The 22,075-nt window shown below is 45.3% G+C and overlaps 1 protein-coding gene across 1 annotated transcript; it reads left to right on the forward strand.

Annotated features, from left to right (window-relative positions):
* The first annotated feature begins 5,340 nt into the window (after nucleotides 1-5,340).
* Nucleotides 5,341-21,853, forward strand: GP2 (glycoprotein 2). Its single transcript, XM_070362345.1, has 12 exons — nucleotides 5,341-5,450; nucleotides 6,606-6,781; nucleotides 9,303-9,743; nucleotides 10,213-10,323; nucleotides 11,504-11,721; nucleotides 12,217-12,365; nucleotides 13,518-13,763; nucleotides 14,634-14,796; nucleotides 16,453-16,536; nucleotide 17,387; nucleotides 18,010-18,054; nucleotides 21,381-21,853. Exons 2-12 carry the CDS (start codon nucleotides 6,694-6,696, stop codon nucleotides 21,437-21,439), a joined length of 1,605 nt encoding a protein of 534 aa, XP_070218446.1. The 5' UTR covers nucleotides 5,341-5,450; nucleotides 6,606-6,693; the 3' UTR covers nucleotides 21,440-21,853.
* Nucleotides 21,854-22,075: the final 222 nt, after the last annotated feature.

Genomic DNA, 22,075 nt, shown 5'->3' on the forward strand with positions numbered 1-22,075 from the left:
AACTCACTTTCTACTGACTGGCGAGGCCATGCAGGCTAGCACTCCACCCATAGAGAAAGGAGCCCACACTTCAGTCACTCTGCTCCTATTTTTCTCCCCTTTAATCCTTATTACCAAAAAATAGCCTGTGTCTTTAAATGCTGCTTTCTCTCAAAATGGGTCTTGTGATATATCTGTTCATGAGGCCCCTATCTTCTTAAAGGGTATTGCAAAATAATAATTAAAAAAAGCTCAGTCTGTGAGTCATTCATTCATTCAATAAGTATTTATTGAGCACCTGCTCCGTGTAGGCACTGTCTGTGGTGCTAAGGATCTGATGGTGAGAAAAAGCAGACTCTATTCCTGCCCTAATGGACTTCACGGTCTGGTCACAGACTGGGTTCAACTCTGGTTTTATGAGCTTAAATAAAATGCACACTGTCTCTGAACTTTATCCATCCATCTATCCTTTCAGTCAGTCAAGAAATATTTGCTGGTAACCTACTATGATTCAGGCAATGTGCTGGGGATACATCAGTAAACAACCTCTGCCTTCCCAGAGCTTAAGGTCTGGAAGGGGAAAAGAACAAGTAATTATAAGTCTGTCAAGCATTGCAGAAATGGAGGGTATAACAGGAGGCTGCTGCTTCTATCATATGGGGATAATTATGATACCCTCACAGGGTTCATTCAGCTTTCCAGAAACATCTATTTGAGCACCCAGTACGTGCCAGGCACAATGCTAGGTGCTGGGAAAAGATAGTCCTGAATAGGATAGACACAGCCCCAGGCTCTGGAGTGTCACAATCCTTATATAAGGGACTTAGATGGCATGTCCCATCATCCTTTGTACTTCTCTCCCTGCCCAATGCAGGAGATGTAGACCTGTTTACAAGGACTTGGCAGCAGAAACAGAAAGCAGACCATTAACTCCATTGAGAGAGGATGTTTTGCAAGGGAGACCTCTAGGAGGTTCCTTGGAGGCACAGCTGGAGACCACCCAGGAGACCCAGATGTCTCAAGGGGCTCTGAACTTCTTTGACAAGTGGACCAAAGGCAGTTGATGCTCATGAGAAATGTCCACCTTGATGCCAGCTGCTTCCCTGGACCCCAGCTGTGGCTTTCAGAAGAGACCAAGGCCCTGACCCATTTTTAGAATCTCTGATCCCAGGGAAAACCACACGTGTGTAACAGCAAACAGCGGGCTGTGAGGTCAGCATATCTCGAGTTAAGGAACCTCTTATCACACACAGACATGCACTGAATCCCCATGCCTGCTGCCTTTGTGTCAGAGCTATGGGAGATGTCCATGGTCAGATGGGCCAGCTAGATGTGTGCACAATCTATACTTTGACTCAGGTACAAGAGAACATAAAAAAATTAAAACAAGGGTCAAAGGCCAGGAGGAAAAAAATATATATCAGAATTTATCCCTTTATTCCTCTGTTCCTTTTTTCCCCCTTCCCTTTACATTTTACTTTTGTTTGCTATCAGATAGTTGCTCAACTCAATATTCAACAAATATTTTGAGCATAAATTCAAGACTTGAAACTTTTATAGGCAGCAGGGAAATTGCCAGTGATCAGAACAGAGCCCTTGCTGATAAGGACCTTATGTTTAAAGGGGGGATACGTTTAAACAATAGCTATGTGATAAGCCACCTGGGGCTTTCCAGGTGGCGCTAGTGGTAAACAACCTGCGTGCCAGTGCAGGAGACATAAAGAGAAGTGGGTTGGATCCCTGGGTCGGGAAGGTCCTCTGGAGGAGGGTATGGCAACCCACTCTAGTATTCTTGCTTGGAGAATCCCCGTGGGCAGAGGAGCCTGGTGGGCCACAGTCCATAGGATCGTAAAGAGTCAGACATCACTGAAGCAACTGACAAGGGGGCAGGGGGAAACAGCAGTAATAAGGCAATGAAGGTGTTAGTTTACCTAGGATGACTGGAGAAAGGTCTCACTGAGATGTAGAAACTGAGAGAAGAAAATGAATATCTGAGGAAGACTACTGGTGGTGGGCCAGCAAGTGCAAATGCCTTGAGGCCTTGTGTCTTTCTACCCAACTTTCACTAAGACTTGGACACCTAAAGTTTGAGGCATCACTCACAGGAAAGGGTCTTAAGCATACATACTGTCATTTTTGTCCATTTGTTAACTCAACTAGTACTTACTAGGTGCTCATTAGAACTGCAAAGATAAGATTGATGTCTGCAAAGATCTTACAACCTTCAGAGGGAGACAGATATGCTAGCGGGTAATTGAGTGCGACTGCAATCAGCCCTGAGAGGTGAAGGAGCACAGAAGAGCAGCACCAGCAAGCCTGTGGAATTTAGGAAAGTCTTCCTGGAAGAGGCAAGCCTGAATGGTAAACAGTAGGAAGAGGCTGGGCACAGAGTGATCCAAGCAAGCATATTGTATGTCGGGAGAAGCTGTAGATGAGGTGGGAGCTGTGAACGGGGTCAGATCCCAGGATACTTTGCATGTAAGTGGTGGGGAATAATGCAGAGAGGTGATGCTGTGACATCTGGCTGCAGGGAGATAACAGAATGAAAGGAGACAAGAACAAAAGAGATCCACTAGGTAGCTGTTAAAATCACTCTTCTAAGAGATGGTGGTGACCTGACTTAAGGTTGATGAAATGGGCATGAAGAAGGAAAGACAGGTTCACGAATATTTGAGATATTAGTGATTACTGGAAATGTTAGACTGAGGGGTAAAGGAAGGAAACAGTTTTCCAGCTCAGGTGACCAGGTGAACAGTGGTGCCAATGATTAAGATAGATGATTCAATGAGGAAAGTAAAAGTGAAGTTGCTCAGTCGTGTCCGACTCTTTGCGACCCCATGAACTGTGTAGCCCACCAGGCTCCTCTCTCCATGGAATTTTCCAGGAAAGAATACTGGAGTGGGTTGCCATTTCCTTCTCCCGGGGATCTTCCCAACCCAGGGATCGAACCTGGGTCTCCGCATTGCAGGCAAACACTTTAAACATCTTAGCCACCAGGGAAGCCCAGTGAGGGATCCCCAAACAGGGATGCAATGAGGAGGGAGGGATATAGGGGAAATCATGAATTAGGATTAGGACCTGCTCAAAAGCAGAGACATTACTTTGCCAACAAAGGTCCGTCTAGTCAAGGCTATGGTTTTTCCAGTGGTCATGTATGGATGTGAGAGTTGGACTGTGAAGAAAGCTGAGCGCCAAAGAATTGATGCTTTTGAACTATGGTGTTGGAGAAGACTCTTGAGAGTCCCCTGGACTGCAAGGAGATCCAACCAGTCCATTCTAAAGGAGATCTGTCCTGGGTGTTCTTTGGAAGGACTGATGCTAAAGCTGAAACTCCAGTACTTTGGTCATCTCATGCGAAGAGTTGACTCATTGGAAAAAACTCTGATGCTGGGAGGGATTGGGGGCAGGAGGAGAAGGGGACGACAGAGGATGAGATGGCTGGATGGCATCACTGACTCGATGGACATGAGTTTGAGTAAACTCCAAGAGTTGGTGATGGACAGGGAGGCCTGGTGTGCAGCAATTCATGGGGTCGCAAAGAGTCGGACACAACTGAGTGACTGAACTGAACTGAACTGAAGGTTCAAGGTGCCTTGAGCATCTCAGTCCAAGTAAAGTCCAGCAGGCACCTGGGAAGGTGGATCTGAAATTAAGGAAGTAGTTGGGTATGGAGGTACAGATTTGGAACTCATCAGCCTGTGGATGGTACTTGAAACCATGAGATAATTTGACACCTCCTAGGGAGAGTCCATGGAGTAACAAAGAAAGATAAGACCTAACAGCCCTCTCAAGGACAACTGGAGGAAGAAGGTAATTATCATGACAATGATCATGATAATTTTAGAGCACAAGTATCCAGATAGAGGAGAATAAAGAAAGTAATTGGTGCAGGGGAGTCAAGGAAATGCAGAGTGCCTAAAGGAAGCAGCAAAAAAATCCATTGACAAGAAGCCAGAAAAAATGCCCAGTGGACTTGCATAAGAGCGGACGTTTGCAAGGCAGTCTTAGCCATATGCCTCAGATTGGAATGGAGAAGTCAGAGACAGGTGGTGGAACTGACTTTGAAAAAAGGAAAGATCACCTTATCAGAAGCTAGGGAGGAAGTGGAAAGTGGAGGTAGATGTTTATGTTTCTAGAGGAAGGGGACACAAAGTTGAGCGAGGTCAAGTGTGATGGCCTAAACTTTCTTGAGGTGGAATGTAAGACGCCTGCTGAGAAAGGAGGCAGTGGGAGAGAGAAGTGAGTAGTAATGGCTGCAGAGACTTGAAAGGAAAAGGTTGAGAGTGGCCACTGGGGAGACTAGGGTGGGTAGGAACGGACACATGGGCTGTTTTGTGGGCTCAGATGGATTTCTGAATCCAGCATTTGTAGTTGCTATAAATTCCACATTTAGGGGATTCTTCTCCAAATGCAGTATGGTTAAGAAGGTGGCTTGTACCACCTCTTCTTTGTCCATGTTGAGTTTTTGCTGGAAGGTGTTATCAAGGCAGGACCTCCAGGCTCCCTGACCCTGTAGCCTTGGCTCCTTGAAGAGTCCCAGTGTAACACAGAAAGGCAATGGCCATTTATTCTGCTGAAGCTTTGACTCTTTTGTTAATTCTGTAATATCCACTTTGCCACAAAGCCAGGTTCAAGCCTGAAATTTAAAAGTCCAAGATCTTCAAGGTCCTCTCAGTTCTCTACCTTACAGTCTCTGGGGTAGCCCACATATCGACAGGCTCTTCAGATGCTTATTTTGTCCAAAGGTCTAGGCTATCCTTTGCTGGTCTGTGATTCACATGTCCCCAGATTGGCCTTTCCCAGACTGCTCAACATGGAGCATCTGAAGTTGGGTAGATTCTATGGGCCCAAAATGAGAAATATCCATCTGCCCTTCCTTATTTAGTCCCTTGTCCTAACTGACTCCAAGTTGACTGGCTTCCAGACAGAAGCAGAAGTGTTCTAAGGTAATTAGCTAGGAACGCAAGAAACAATTGGAAATCTATTGTGCAAACAAGTGTCTGTTTGATTTCTCTCCACTTCCCTTTGGATATTAAGCTTCCGTTTGATTAGTGTTTGGTTTCCAGTAATAAATATGGTGCTACTTCATGCGTTCATTGTGAGGATTAAAAGTGAGAAATAATGGGTGCAAAGCAGTGCCCAGTTATGTTCAGAATTCAGTACATGCTGCTCTTGTTTGTAGAGAAGCATTTGCGCGAAGGAGAGACTGCTGGAAGGGTTACATGCAAGGGCGTGGTGGGCAGGTGGTGTGGGAACAAAGGGGCCTTCCCTTCACCACCATTTCTGGTAAATTGTTTATCTTACCTGCACCCAACCAACCCAGTGTATGCCTGGGAGGCTAACTTCAGTCTCATCTCTGCACCAATCCCAGAGAGCCACATTGGTGGGAAACGGCAATAAAAGGACGGTCCACAGCAGACGTGCATTTCCACAGCCAGAGAAGGAAGAACATTCCGTGTTCTCGCCACCAGGTAAGTCCTACTTCAAGCCCCAGAAGGCTTTCTCCTGAGCCTGGGGGCCTCCTCTGATACTTGGCCCTTTCAGAACCCAACAAGGAGTTTAGACCCTGGCCTTTATTGAAGACTCCATATATCACTGTATTTCCAGTTCAACCATGACTCCAGCTACTCCAGGGCAAAAAGTGCCCCCTTCCCTTGTCTCTGGACACTGTCCCCCTCCACTCCCCCAGGAAGACAGGCGTCTACTTAGGATTTCACTTCTAAGAATTACCAGTCCTGGGCACTCTCTCATAACATAGCCACGATATCTCTTCCGGAAACAAACTTCTGTCTTCAACTGAAGTCTTTCAGAGGCTGTAGAATATTATCCAAAGATTTTCCCTTTTGAGAAAAGAGTTTCCCAGAAGAGGAGGTGTTATTTATTTGAATGTTGGCAGGCTCTTCACAGTTCCTTATTCCTGTCCACTCCCTCCTTGCTCGTTATTCACAGATCCCCCAAATGTCTCCTAAGCACCTCTTGTGCTCTGGGCACTGTGTGAGGAGCCCATGATGGCCTCAGTCTGACATGGTCTAACTCTCACAGATATCTGCATACACAGAGGACACTTCGGGCTCTCTCTGCACAGTACGCGATGCACAGAACCGAGAAAGGGAAAGCTGCTACTTTTGTCTGTAGACATTCATAGCTCTGTCACCCTCCCTTCCATCCATTCTCCGAGAGCCTCTACCTTGACCCGAGTAGGACCTGCCCTGAGGCCTTTGAGGACCTTCAGTAGTCTTGCTTGCCTTTGGTTCTCTTGCTGTCAACCTCACCCACTTAACAAATCTCCTGCTCCTGTTATAACATCTCTTTTCTGTAAGTCACAGATAGGACTTCAAAGCAATACAGCCTTCATGAAAGAAACCATCAGAACATTTCTGAGAAAATGGGCCTAAGCAAGCTATTTCACTTTCAGCATAGTACTTGCACATAGAAGGGATTCAATAAATATTTCTGGGATTAATGTACTCTGAGTCTCAGCTATTTCATCTATAAAATGGGAACGATAAATATACCTTCCCTGGAGGGTGGTTTGGTGTCTTAAATGAGCTAAGGTATGCAAAGTGCTTGGTACAAGGCATGTGCTAACTGATGTGAGTTCCCTAGTTCTCTTCTTACCCCTGCAGTCAGGGGAGCAATCTCTGTCTCCCCAATCGTATCTGGGTCTCCCCACGACCACTGCATGGAGAGTCTGCAGGTTGCTGAGTGACCCACATGTCTCAGCTCCTGGAAAGGATGACTTCTGTCCTGTGGCTGGCCCTGGCCTCCTACATTCTGACCCTGTCATCTACAGAACAGCAAGGTGAGTACTCTGCTCACCTGGCATCTCAGATGACCCGTGATACCTGGAGAGGCAGCAGGGGAGAACAGAAAATTGGTTCAGGGTCAGCGAGGAGACAGGGGCATGATAAAAACTCGAGGGAAACAAGATGCGAGAGACCGGAATCTAGTCACAATCTCTCGAAGAGCCAAATCAGAAATTCCCCCTCAAGGGCAGTGGGAGCCAGTTAAAACCTCCTATGCCTGGATATGGTGGCAAGCAGAGGGCTGGGGATTCATGAGGACATGAAGCTCCCAGTCGCTCTGTGCCTTGTTTTGGCAAGCATCCTCTTTCCTCCAGATCAGTTTGCTCATCTGTAAAATGAAGAGACCAGGCTTAGTGATCTCTCTGTGATCCTTCCAAAGATCCATGGATTGGGCATCTTAGATGCTTGTAGGAAGGATTCTCAGGCTTTGCACAAGGGTGAAAATTTCTGCCTACGTCCCTGTGGAGGGGGCTGGAGGCACTTAGCTCATGGCCTGCCTTGGCAAAATAGTGTGTGCAATAACCAGTCCAAGAATAATAAGTGCAGTGACTCCTTTCCTTAAAATAAGCATGTACAAAAGCAAGGCTTGAAAATCTCTTTCCTAAAAAGTTCCTCTAATGTGATCCTGCTTTGTGGGGATGGACTGAGCCCCAGTAATCAGTGCATCAGTGCTGGGCACACGATCACCCATTAAATAGTTTAATACATCAAAAGAAAAGAAACGAATGTGATCTTGGTAGAATATACTTAATTCATCATTGGGGAATTTGTACTATTCAGCATGTCAGAACTAGGGGAGAGAACTAGCTTGAACTACTAGGCTCCAGGTGCTGTGCATGCCATTTTGCACCTAGTACCTCATTTAACCTTCTAACAGTCCTTTAAAGGTTTATTCTCCCAAATGGGGCATGCATATCCCGAAATGAGGTTGCATGGCAAACTCTTAACTGCAGGGGCAAGAGTTCACTCCTTGGTTGGGAAACTAAGATCCCACATGCTTCAGGGAACAGCCAAAATAAAAAAAGAGAGAGAGAATTTTTGGTAGCTATGTTATATGTACTTTTCTTCACGGGTATTAAACCATATAACTAATATATCATACCTATGTATCACAGATACTATTCCTTAGGATGAAATGAATCTATAAAGAGAATCACTGAAAGAAACATATGAAATATATAATGACCTTGTTAATCACTCCACACAAAATAAAATACAAAATAAAAGGTTTTTAAAAAATTTAAAGAGTAAACTACAGGCATCCGTGCACTTTATCTGTAAATATTTCAGCATGCAAATGATTAGTCTGAGTTCAATATTGCTTTCAGTTGTTGTTGTTTTTTTTTTTTGAGATAAACTTAAATACAATAAATGTACAAAATTTAAGTGTATAAATAAAGAGAAAAAACACATGAGATAAATGCAAGGACAGATGGACACCTGTGTGGCAACCATGACCTGAAGTACAGGAATGGATGATATTTGTATTAGCTTACATGTGGTATTTTGCAGAAGAGTCTCAGGGGAATTAAACCATCTGCCAAGGTCAGCCAGTCAGCAGGTGCAGAGCTGGATTTAAACCCAGACTGTCTGGCCTGTGACTTCCTCTACCCTCCACCCCACCCCTGCTTTACTTCTCCATATCTTCACACATCACAGTCCTTGAATCTGTTAAAAACCATGAGACCAGCAATAGGAAATGGCCCTATTAGACGCAGTGGTTCCCAATGTGGGGGGAGTGATTTTGCTTTTCAGGGGGCAATTGGCAGTGTCTGGAAAAAACTTCAGGGAGGAGTACTCTTGGCATTTAGTAAGAAAACTCAAGGAAGCTGCTAAGCATCCTACAGTGCACAGGACAGAGCCCGTCCCCCCATATAATTATCCAGCCCAAATATCAGTAGTGCTGAGGCTCAGAAATCGTCATCTACTGATAAAGGAAAAATCTCTATGATATACTAAATAATAAATGCAAGTGGAAAGAAAGCTGTACAGCATTAAACCCATTTTTATTTAAAAAAAAAACTATTTTAAACAGATGCACAGGAAGGGTCTGAAAACTGTACGACAAATTTATGGTTACGTCTGGGAATGGAACGCGCTATGACAGGTGTCGTTTGTACTTTATTCACTTTAATAACCTTTGAGTTTTCTCCCATGAGCCTATCCTACATTCACAATGAGAAAAACAAATACTGGCAGGCAGAACCACAGTGTGCGGTGGCTCAGGGGAGCCCTGCAACAACTCCAGAGCCTGCATCACCACTCAGGCTCAGTATGAGTGACACCCTCTGGGGCTACGCAGAGAGTGTGGGGACTCTGATGTTCTTAATGCCTACAATATACCACACAAAGCCCTCATTATTATTCTGACCCCAAGGTGATGAAGGCTGATGTGCAACTAACCGTTTGTGTGCCTCTTGCCCTCACTGGGTTCCCTAGCATTCCCAAAACAGAGTGTGTAGGGCACGAAAACCCTGTAGGCCCCAGGGTCTGCTCCATAAACCCATTATTCTCCAGGTTACAGAAACTCCACCAACACTGGTTCCTATGAAAAGGACTTGGATTGCGGAGCCCCTGGCACCCCAGAGGCCCAGCTCTGTTTTGACCCCTGCCAGAATTACACCCTCCTGAATGAACCCTTTCGAAGCACAGAGAATACAGAAGACATCCAAGGCTGTGACAATGACAAACACGGCTGGTACCGATTTGTGGGGGACGGAGGAGTGAGGATGCCAGAGGACTGTGTCCCCACGTTCCGATGCCAGACGTCTGCACCCCTGTGGCTGAATGGCACCCATCCTGGCCTTGGGGAGGGCATCGTCAACCGCACTGCCTGTGCCCACTGGAGTGGCAACTGCTGCCTCTGGAAGACAGAGGTGCTGGTGAAAGCCTGCCCGGGCCCATACTACGTGTACCGGTTGGAGGGCACCCCTCAATGTAGTCTGAGATACTGCACAGGTGAGTGGGGCAGGGCAACCCAGGGGCAGTAGAGTGGGTGTAGGAGGAGACTGAACAGAACAGCCTTGGTTCAGCGCCTGCAGTGGGCACAGACAGGTTAAGCCATTCTCCCAACATCACAGAGTTGGAATGTAGCAGAGCCAATTTGAACCTAGCATCCCAGCTCCAGGATCCAAATGCCACCCCCACCCCCACGAGGTCTACATGTGAACTGAAAGAGTTAAGGCATGGAAAGTTCTGGAAATAGCATCTGCCCTGTAGTAAAAGCACCAAGATGGCAGCCCCAGGGTTCTCACTGCACCGGATCAGGAGTTGGGAAATTCAAGTTCGAGGCTTGACACTTCCACCAAATATGGCACAACCTTTGTCAAACATGGCAAATCTTCTGTAGAATGACAAGGTTGGCCTTGGTGGCCTCAAGTCCCCCCTGCTGTGCACCCTGATCCTCTTCCTCCACGCCTCACCCCAGACCCTGCCACCGCAGAGGACAAGTGTGACAGGACCTGCCGCCCCGAGGAGGAGTGTCGCCTCGTCAGTGGCACCTGGGGCTGCTTCTGCAGACAGGACCTCAACGTCTCCGGTGAGCACTGGGACTGTGCTGACCCAGCGGGCAGGGCAGGAGGGAGGGAGCTCCAGAGGGTCAGGACTATGTGTGGACCACAGTCAGTGGCGATGGAACCAAGGTCAGCGGATGAGAAGTGCCAAGCCAGAGAGCTTGCAAGGATGGGGCCAGGGGTCGGACACATTTCCAGGTCAGCCACTGGACGGTGGCCTTGGGAATGGGTGGGCTTGACTCATGAGGGACCAAGATACCGAGGATGAGGACTCTGCCGGTGTTGGAAGCTGTGTTCAGGTATCAGCATGGTCTCCACGTGAGGAACAGGGGCAGACTCCTTCGTCAGTCTTGGATTTGTCGGGTGGGGTCTGGGACCTGGGGCCAGCTGCTTACCCTCTCTGAACCTTAACATTCTCATCTGTAAAATGCAGGTGAGATAATAATAATAATTTTAAAAACCCACCAAGCAGGGCTTTGATGAGAATTCAATAAGAACAGTCCAAATGGGCAGGCTCTGAAGGTGATGTTCTTATCATCCCAGCAGGTAAGCAAGCACAGGCACATGGCTACAGATGAGCCCTAAGCCCTGGATGGGAGTTGGAGGAGCTTTCCAGCGAGAAGATCTCCTTCCCTCCTAGACTCTAACGAGAGCCTTTGATTCTTGCTTTGGGCACAAGCCTGCTTTCCTCTGTGTGTACTCCTCACCCCAGTGGAGGACAGAGTGTTCAATATTGAGGGACAAGAGGGAGCTTGAGGTCCCTATCTGTGGTGGCAAGCGTGTCCTTCTACTCCACATGCAGGGAGAGCACCTTTCACATGGGAGAATCATTTCCTGTTTTCAGGGAAACAGAGGTGTGTCAGAGCATGACTCTTGCATTAGCTGCAACTGAAGTAATTTTAATTCAAAATAATCAATACACCATTTGGCATATTTGGGGATGATCTGCTCTGGGTCCCAGGAGAGACCAGACATGAGAGCCTTCGCCAAGCCTGCACACAGCATGCTTGGAAATCTTGGACTGGGGCATCTTGGCCAGCCTCACCTATCGCAACCTGAGTGTAAAACCCACGTGGGCCTTGGGCCCCTCTAGCCTCCCCAGCCTCCTAGTAGGCAAGGTGGTTTGCCAAAGGGCACAGTATGTGAGCTCTGCCCACTCCTTCCAGACCCCTACCCACCCCACCTGCCTTCCTCTCGACTTTCCAGATGTGCACAGTTTGCAGCCTCAGCTGGACTGTGGGGACACGGAGATCAAAGTGTCACTGGACAAGTGTCTGCTGGGAAGTCTGGGTTTCGGAGATGAGGTCCATGCCTACCTGCGGGATGGGAACTGGAACTGCAGCAGCCTCAGGCAGAGTGAAGAGGAGAACTGGATATCTGTGACCAATCCCACCCAGGCTGGTGCCTGCGGAAACATTCTGGAGGTGAGAGATGTTTATACCCCTGCTGCAAGAGTGCAGGAGCTGGGCAGGCGAGGTCTATGTCAGTAACTGTGAGTCCTTGGACAAGTAACTTAGCCTCCATGGACCTCTAAAGGCATGTGAGATTACATGTGTTGGTCCAGGAGGCAGCTTAGAATAGGCATGATGCTTAAGCTCAGTAAATGAAAGCTATGATTATGATTCTTTCACTTAGGGATAATGTGGGAGGGGTTCGCAAAGGAGCAAATGTGGCAGTTCCTGACTGTTCCCGAGAGTCAACAGTTTATTGTTCTAGTTTTCGATCTGGGATCTTCATTCCCCTTCCAATAAAGAGCCAGTGCCACTGGGGGAGGAGGCCCATTGCCTCCGTGAGATCAGAGGACAGGGTTGTCCGCTTGACTGACAGCATCAACTCTGGAGTCACACAGACCTGAATCCCAGATACACTTGTACCTGCATCCATGTCAACATATATGTGGTCTTGTTTTTATGCCAAAGAGAAACCAGACCCATGCCATCTACATAAACACGCTCTCCTTAGTCAACGATTTCATCATCAGAGACACCATCCTCAGCATCAACTTCCAGTGTGCCTACCCACTGGACATGAAAGTGAGCCTTCAAATGGCCCTGCAGCCCATCGTAAGGTATGGCATGATCTTTACCCTTTGACCTCTAACCCTGACTGACTTCAAGCACATTTTATCATGTCCACAGGATGCTACCCGCCTCCCTCAGGAACTTCCATTCATTCCACAAATATCTGTTGATTATATATTAGGATGTTCAGCATGAACAAAGCAGGCATAGAATATTTTGTGGATATTGAAGATTATTACTATGGAGCAATGCAACGACATGAAACAGTGTTAATTAAATAAGCTGAGGAACAGAAGAGCATGACAATTTCATTTATCTTGAGGTAGAAAGGCATTAAACAACTCATTATATCAAAAATTATTTACAAGTGTGATGCAGGCAACATAGGGGAGGCACAGGGTGCTGTGGGAGCAGGAACAAGGGTCCCTGACCTAATCTTGGTTGGGGAGGAAAGCTGGGGGCAGGAAAGCTTCCTTGCACATGTGGGATTTAAGCCAGACTAGCTTTGATTGGATAAACTCATCAGATATAGAACCAAATAGCAACTTGGGTAGAATTCAATTTGGGCAGGGGGTCTTGTCATTTGTTCACTGCTATCTAACTGTGCCTGGAATGGTCCCTGCTGAAGGAATTCCTCGGCATTCCTAGATGTGCTTAGGAGACTTTCTGGGGTATTCGAAATCCAGAGTACCTGTCCCCATTACCTTTTTGCTTCCTGGTCTCTCAGAATGGCAGAATCAGGATTAGAAATTTTATAGTTCCATTTCTAGTTTTCAGTCTATAATGTGTTGGGGCCCAAGGTTCATAAAAAAATAAATATTAAAGCTATTTTATTTATCTTGTTAAAATTGATGTTTCACTGAAAATTATGGGATAGAGGGAAGAGATGTGCTGCTAAAAATTGTGAGCCCACAGAACGGGTTCCAAGCCCAGTTCTGCAGATGAGAAGCCAGAGGTGCTCTTTGAGTGAAGGAGGTATACGTGCTCTCTGATGCAGGGAGGACTGGTAGGAAACCTGAAGTCAGACATCTGTTTGTTGAGTTTCATGCCTAGAAGATGGTAGATACTTGATATAAGTAAATGACTAGTTCATTTAGGAATCAAAGATGTGCCTCTGGCTTCATAATCTTACACAGGTGTGGGACTTGATTTTGTTCTCACTGTTCAAAACCTCACTCTTGTGGATTTTGTGTTCTCAGTTCCCTGAACATCACTGTGGATGGGGAGGGAGAGTTCACTGTCAGGATGGCCCTCTTTCAAGACCAGGACTACACGTCTCCTTATGAAGGAACTGCAGTCATGCTGTCCGTCGAATCCATGCTCTATGTGGGTGCCATCTTGGAGAGAGGGGACACGTCCCGATTTAACCTGGTGTTGAAGAACTGCTACGCCACGCCCACTGAAGACAAGACTGACCCTGTGAAGTACTTCATCATCAGGAACAGGTGCTGGACAATCTGGGGTTATCTTTCGGCCTAAATGAGGTTTGGGGTAGAGAACAATGATCAGCTCATCCCTGCCTGGCCGTTTTGTCGATTGGCTTGCCTCTTCTGGAAAACAATTTGGTATGACATGACCATACCCTTTGACTCAGAAATATCACTCCTGAAATTGTGGCCTTAAAAGATTAATGCAAAACAGATGGGCAAGGTAAAGAAATGCCAGTTATTTTTCATTTCAGTATCTTTTATCATTTTGGCAGTAGGTTCAAAGGGGACTTTATACTGATGTTAACACTGACTAAACAACATGGAAACAGTGTGTTATGGGACAAAATATTATTGAATATTGTTAACTGGCAAAAACAAAGGAAAATGCATATCTATAGATCACGATTCACACTGTAGTGAAAATACTAGTTAATATTTAGCATAGAGTTTAGGTGTGTACCAAGCACTGTGCTAAGCAGAATACAAGGATTATCTCATTAAATGCTCACATCAACCCTAGGAAGTACATATTCCTGTCCCTACTTTACAGATAATAAAACTGAGGTTCAGTAAAGTTAAGTAATCAGCTCACAATCATTTAGTTAGGAAGTGGGTTGGGTTGGAATTTGAAATCAGTCTGTCTCATTCTGGGGACTATAGGCCCCCAAATTTAAGCCATATGTGTTTATTGGTCACATTGTGGAGAAAACCTGGAGGAATAAAAATCTATGCTATAGGTTGGAATAAACCTTGGTGGGGGGTGAGGAGGCTCTTTAATTCTCTCCAGTGCTGTTTTTACGCTGGATGCAGATTAGAAATGCAGAAAGAGCCTCAGACCCCCTGAGTTTTTCTAGAAGCTAGATCCTTGTCCCTGTCACCCTCCAGCTGCCCAAATCAACGTGATTCCACCATCTCCGTGGAAGAGAATGGGGTGTCAGCAGAAAGCCGGTTCTCAGTTCAGATGTTCATGTTTGCTGGAAATTATGACCTAGTTTTCCTGCATTGTGAGGTTTCTCTCTGTGATTTCATTAAAGAAGAGTGCCAACCGGTGAGTATCTCTTTGGACTAAACTATTCAGTGCCTGACACGGGGCCTGGTACCTCCATTCATGTTTATTGGAATTATGTATGGATTGAAAGAAGGGAGTGTGGGAAGGAGAGAAGAAGGGAGAAAGGGAGAGAAAGAAAATCAGATAGATGATGAGATGGAAAGATGGATGGATGGATGAATTAATGGAAGGGAGGGAAGGAGAAACAGAGAAAGAGAGGGAAGAAAGGATGGATCAATGTAACTTAAGTCTCCAAAAGCCCATGTGTAAGCAATTATAGTATCCCCAGGAAGCATATTAGATGAAAGAGCCTGTCTACTATGTTTCCTTGGTACAGAACATTTTAAATTATTTTAATAGTAGTTGACTTCTTTGAGTGCTTACTCTGTGTCAGTTCAGTTCAGTTCAGTTGCTCAGTTGTGTCTGACTCTTTGCGACTCCATGGACTGCAGCACACCAGGCTTCCCTGTTCATCACCAACTCCCAGAGCTTGCTCAAGCTCATGTTCATCTAGTTGGTGATGCCATACAACCATCTCATCCTCTGTGATCCCCTTCTCCTCCTACCTTCAATCTTTCCCAGCATCGGGGTCTTTTCCAATGAGTCAGTTTTTCGCATCAGGTGGCCAAAGTATTGGGGTTTCAGCTTCAGCATCAGTCCTTCCAATGAATATTCAGGACTGATTTCCTTTAGGATGGACTGGTTGGAACTCCTTGTAGTCCAAGGGACTCCTCAAGAGTCTTTTCCAACACTACAGTTCAAAAGCATCAGTTCTTCTGTGCTCAGCTTTCATTATAGTCCAACTCTCACATCCATACATGACTACTGGAAAAACCATAGCTTTGACTAGATGGACCTTTATTGGTAAAATAATGTCTCTGCTTTTTAATATACTGTCTAGGTTTGTCATAACTTTTATTCTAAGGAACAAATGCCTTTTAATTTCATGGCTGCAGTCACCATCTGCAGTGATTTTGGAGGCCAAAAAAATAAAGTCTGTCACTCTTTCCATTGTTTCCCCATCTATTTGCCATGAAGTGATGGGACCAGATGCCATGATCTTGGTTTTTTGAATGTTGAGTTTTAAGCCTGTGTCAAGCACCATTCTAAAACTTTTATATGCCTTATCCAATTTAATTCTCACAGCACACTTTTAAGTAGATTCTTTTATCAACTGCATCTTACAGATGAAGAAACTGAGCTCAGAGAGGTTACTTGCCTAAGGGCCTCAGAGCTAGAAAGTACCAGGGCTGACTATGCCCTGGCTGAGGTGTGACTTACATGCCCATGCTCTTAACCCAGATTCAACACTGCCTACTAAGAGTTGGCATTTCTTGAGTGCTTGCTGTGTGCCTGCGTATTGCACACATATTTCCTTTTAACCTTCACAGCTGAGAAGATATGATTTAATAATAGTAGACAGGTGTAGTCATTTATTCCAAGTTAGACAACTGAAAGAAAAGAGAGGAGATTCAAACCCAGGTTCATTTGACATGACAGTGAGAATTCTCTAGATTGAGAAAACCACAGCGTCAGAGTCAGGATCATATCGTGGGTGGGAGCCCATTCCTGGGCCAGAGCTGCTCATGGAAGGAGCAATTTGGATAGGAACATGCCTTTCCATTTTGATATAATGAGAATTCTCCATCCCCACAGTCTTGCTCAAGAAGTCAACTCCGCAGTGAAGGGGTGGCTATTGATCCAGCCCGAGTTCTAGATCTGGGACCCATCACTGCAAAGGTAAGAAGTAGCCAAGTCCTGGTGATAGCTCCAGCTGGCCAAGTGCTGACAGTTAACCTCAGATGCCTGGGGTCACCAACTTAACAGCCCAGGTCCTTTTCTGCTTCCTCAGGAAACCCAGTGGTAAATGCATCTTTCCAGGAGATGTTTTGGGTAATGATAATAGCATTTGCCACTTGTGCTGGGCTTCCTGTGGGCTAGAGATCAGGCTAAGCTCTCAGAATTCACTGACTCAATCCTCTCCAACTGCATCCATTTCACAGATGAGAAACTGAAGCTCAGAGAGATTAAGTGACTCACCCAAGATCACCCACTCATGAGCAGCTGGAGTTAGCATTGAACCCAGCTCAGGCTGATTCCCAAGCATGTGTCTTTTGTCTTTTCCCTCCTGCCAGGTGCCCATAACTCGATCTCTTTGAGATGAGGTCTAAGTACTAAACCAACTTAGGTTTCTGGAGAATGACCATATTTCTCAAAATCCAGTTATGGTGTTCTGGGGCATGACATAGGAGAAGCTTTCCAAATGCTCCTTAAATTTTCATCTGTCTATCCCACAGGTTAACAGTACTCTCATGGCTTTTACTTGCACTGAATTGACAGAATCAAGAAATCCAAAAAACTGAAAGCATTTTTTCTGTCCTAGAGAAATTAAGGTGCAGTAACATTAATAATGGGGTTCCCAGGTGGCCATAGTGGGAAAGAACCCACCTGCCAATACAGGAGACATAAAAGACTCTGGTTCCATTCCTATAACAGGAAAATCCCCTGGAGGAGGGCACGGCAACCCACTCCAGTATTCTTGCCTGGAGAATCCCATGGACAGAGGAGCTTGGTGGGCTACAGTCCATAGGGTCATAAAGAGTCAGACATGACTGAAGCGACTTAGCATGCATGCAACATTAATAATATTAATAACAGTAACATTAATAATAATACCTCCTGCCTGGCAGCATATTTATATACATTATCACATGAAATGTTCACAACAGTCTAGAGACATAAGCACCATTACCACTGCCATTCTCCAGATAAGTAAACTGAGGCTGTCTCATGAAGAAGACTCTGCCTCTAGTTATCTTGTTCTTCTATTGAATCTTCCTCTAGAAGTTCATGTGTTGCCACAGGGTAGACTGGGGAGGAGGGAGAAGGGATTGAGAACTTCTACTTTGCAATCAGGTAGACTGGGGTTTGAATCCAAACTATTCCACTTATTGGCAGACATTGCTGAGCCTCAGTCTTCTCATCTGTCAAATGGGGATGAGAACACTCTTCACAAATCTCTCAGGAGGATTAAGTTTCTAATGCATGAAATGTGTTTAGAAAGGTACTTGCTAAATAGTAGATGTTTCCACAATGTGGATTGCCAGTGACTGTGATGACCAGATCCGGGAGGTCTTGGAGCAGCTATGGCTACAGTGCCATAGCCAGTGGAGCATGACTGTGGAAATCCTCACCTTCTGATCTTGTCTCCAGGTGCCCAGTCTCTTGGTGTCATGAGTGGAACACCCAACACTGCAGGTACATTATTTTCTTTTGCCTTTCCCACAGCCCTCCCAACTCTTCTTTGTTTTAATTCAGTGCATATTTATTTAGTCTCTTCTATGTGAGAGGCCCCAAGAACTGTGCCAAGAGCTGTGAACCCTGAAATGAATCAAACCCCAGACTGGCTCTAAAGATGCTCATAGTGCAGCAGGAGAGCCATCATTAGACAAAAAATGTTTATTGAGCACCAACTGTGTGTTAGGCATTGTTACTGGCACTAAAGTTATAATGGTGAATGGTACAGGTCAGGTGCCTGCCCTAATGGAGATTGTGTTCCAGTTTCAAAATAGACAATAAAAAAGCTAACAAGGCAATTTAGAAATAGAAGAGAATGATGTGATAGGAAGTTACCAGCACGGGTAATACTGCCTTTAATAACACAGAAGTTTATTTCTCTCACACATAAATGAAGTCAATAAGGCAAGCAATCCAGGACTAACGGGCCAGCATCATGAGGTCATCAAGAATCCAGACTCTCTTCTTGGGTAGGGGAAGGCTAGCTCCTAATAAAGACAGCGAGGCTCTGAAGGCATTGGTTCAAGGCTATCAGAAGAATCACAATCCTTAGGAGCCTCTATCCAGATGATCCCATCCCATGTTCCTCAGTTCCCAGGTTTTTCCAACCAGGGCTCTGACATTGTTGCAAAGCTGCCCAGACAGAGCATTCAATCACCTTTTAAACCTGGCAACTACAATGAGTCCAAATTTGCCCCTCAGGGGTATCCACTCTCCTAATGCTGGAGATAAGGGCCTCTTACAAGTTACCTACCAAAGAGACACTCCGGCTCTTTCACTTGGCCCTAACTATTAAAACCCATCCATTTCTCATCTTTCTGCAATAGGGCATTACTATAAAGCAGTAATAGTTAACCAAGTCCATTTCCCCTGTACTTAAAGGCCTGAATCATTGCACTTGACAGAAAATTCCCCTCCTCAATAGGAACTTTCTCTTGGGTCACTAACTGATGAAATTTTTTAGCAATTATTTGGCTACCTTATGATGGGAACTACTCATGCCACACATATTAGTTGGGATTGCATTCTAAAAAAAAAAAAAAATCCAGACTCCTTCCATCTCACCCCTCTACCATGTTTAGGATGTTGCCATCATACTCATGGTCCAAGATGGCAGACAGAACACCAATCTTTATATCTAGGCCAGGGAACTTGGAAGAAGTCAATGACTTTTAAGGAACAATCCTGGAAGCTGACACCTTATATCTTCACTTACTTCTCATTGATCAGTGCTGAGTCACATGGCCACATCTGGCTGCAAAGGAAGTTGGGAAACACAGTCTTTATCCTGGATGGTCACACACCCAACCAATGTTTGATGGATCTGTTAAACAAGATAGGAAGGAAGAATGAATATCAGAATGGATAAATAGTCAGAAAAATGTTTGAAGGAGGTAATGTTTGAACTAAATGAGAAAAAGGAGCCAGGTATGCAAATATTAGCAGAACAAGCCCTATAGGAAAAATGAACAACAGTTGCAAAATTAAATACTCATATAAGCAAATAAATCACAAGCAAGTAGATAGTGCAGAAGAGTAATTAATTGTATTGGATAAGATCAGAAGAGAATTTCAGCTGATGTTAACATCTGAATGTGGTTTTGATGAATGAATTGGAGTCCAGTAGGGAGACAAATCTAAGAAATATATTTTGATCCAAAGGCAAAGCAATGCTATTAAGATTTCACTGTCCCCCAGAATGGCCTATACTCGTCAACCCAGACATTAAAAAATTCTACCCATCCTCAAATCTCCAACTAGATAACAGTCCAAATGTTTCCAAATAACTTCAGTGCTAACATTCAGACAATGCTCAGAAAAGTAGTACTCATCAGAGAGGGTGGTTAGAGCTCAGACTGCAAACAGCTTGAGAGCAGGGACCTCAGTCTCATTCATTTCTTCCAGTCCTTCGGGTTAGCATAGTGCCTGGAACAGCCTGGCTTCGCAATGGACTTTGCTAAATTGACTAATTTCTTGGTGGGTACTGGTTTCTGGAGACTTTTGAAAACAGAGGAATCACTCCAACATGATGCGGTGGCAGACTACCACAAGAGTGCACCTATGGGTTTCACAGTTTGCTCTCTCCCACAGCCATTTATGACATTTTTAGAATTAACTGAACATCAACCTACATTTCATTGTCATATAATGATATGTTTCTGAAAATTGTGATATTCGTCTCCCTCTCCCTCCTAAGGACATCAGCAAGTTATTTTGAAATTTAAGGCTTGGGGAGCCACTATAATCTGGTATTGGGTGGAAGGGGCTTGCACCCAATAGAGATATCCTCTAATAAGGGGCTTGCACCCAATTAGAGATATCCTCTAATATGATAGCTATGATCCAGGAGACAAGCCTTTCTTTAACCCTGAGTATACAGTAACGTTCAGAAGAGATATGATCCCAATGTCCCAGATCTTAGAGTCCGATTTTCAAAACCAATACTTACATGGTGTTTACCATGTGTCAGGCACTGCTCTAAATGCTTGCTATGAGTTCACTCACTCACCTTACAAAAATCTCATGCAGTAATAGCTGTTAGTAATGATCCTATTTTGCACACAGGGACATTCAGGCACAGAGAGATTCAATAACTCACCTGGGCCTGCATAGCTAGTTGCAGAGTTAGAATTCTAAACTATGCAGTCAGGCTTCAGAGGTAATGCTTTTTTAACCTCTATTTCTGCCTTCAGTGTCTTTCTGCCTCTTCACTATCAGAGTGAGTAATACTAGCTACTGTGACAAGCGATCCACAACTTTCTGTGCTTTTATGCAACAGTTTATTTCCCATAAAATCACTGGAAGATGCAGCTCAGTGCCCTTTACAGTCATTAGGAACTGGGGCTCTTACCTTCTGGTAAATTCTGGCAACTCTGCTGTCCCCTGAAAGTCCTCTCTTGGAGCCTCTGCATCTGGTCCCTAGATGCTGGATGAGGGAGCATGGAAAATTATATAGGAGGCTTTAAGAACCAAGCCTAAAAGTGGCACATGTGACTTCTACCCACATTCTACTGGTCAGATCCACTCATATGGTCCTACCTACTGCAATGCATGTGGGAAAAAGTAACTTCCTGTGTGCCCACAGGGAACTGAAGTGTTTGGTGGTGGTGAGTCAGCTTTGCCTCTATGACATGGCCCTTTGCCACCTCCCAGGGGCAGAAATCTAAAATAGATATTAAGGATACTCTGTGTTTGTCATCCTTGTCCAGCAGAAGATAGGGATGCCACCTCACGTTGGCTGCTGAGTTCCAGAGCCCAGCACCCGACAGTCCTCTCTTGTGTTTCAGGGTTCCTGGTGGCCTGGCCCCTGGTTCTCCTGCCTGTCCTCCTGGCTGGGCTGTTCTGAGAGCTCAGCTGGGCATCTGGCCTTGAAGCTTGTGTTCTTCCCTCTGGCGATGGCTTCCAGTCACCCTGCAGCTCTGCTGGTTCTGTCTTCAAACAAATCACGTAGTCTCCAGGCCTGACTAGTTTTGGAGAAAAAGAAGAGCTTTGCCTTGTTTAATACTCTCAGTCCTTTGTATTCCTCTTTTTCTCATGGTGGGGGCTCTGACACCTGGCCTGGACTGACTTTCCTCATTCATTAGCAGGCTCTTGAAAGCAAACTTGCCAGGTGCTTGCGTGTCTACAAGTATCTCACATGTTCATAGCTTCAGGGAAGAGGGGCTATGTCAGTGAGGGGAAGGAGCAGGGGCAGAGCTTGTAAAAGAGGTACCCTTCACGATCTTCCAAAGTACCTCCATTCTGACTGCCAATAAATTGAATAGACTGATGTTTGCTTTCAGCCTACTTCCTCTGGTGTATTTCCATCATGGTTTCAACAGTTTCCATGAAACATATTGTAATGTGGCCAGTTTTGGAGACCTTACACCAGAGAAGACTAGTCCTCATTGCTCCCCTGGCCCCGCCACACTGCAGACCTGCTTTACATACCTAGCAATATACAAACTCCTACCCTGGGGCCTGGATGCTAGAAGAACTGCTC

Source organism: Bos mutus, chromosome 25 (genome assembly GCF_027580195.1).
Source record: "Bos mutus isolate GX-2022 chromosome 25, NWIPB_WYAK_1.1, whole genome shotgun sequence".
Taxonomy (NCBI): domain Eukaryota; kingdom Metazoa; phylum Chordata; class Mammalia; order Artiodactyla; family Bovidae; genus Bos; species Bos mutus.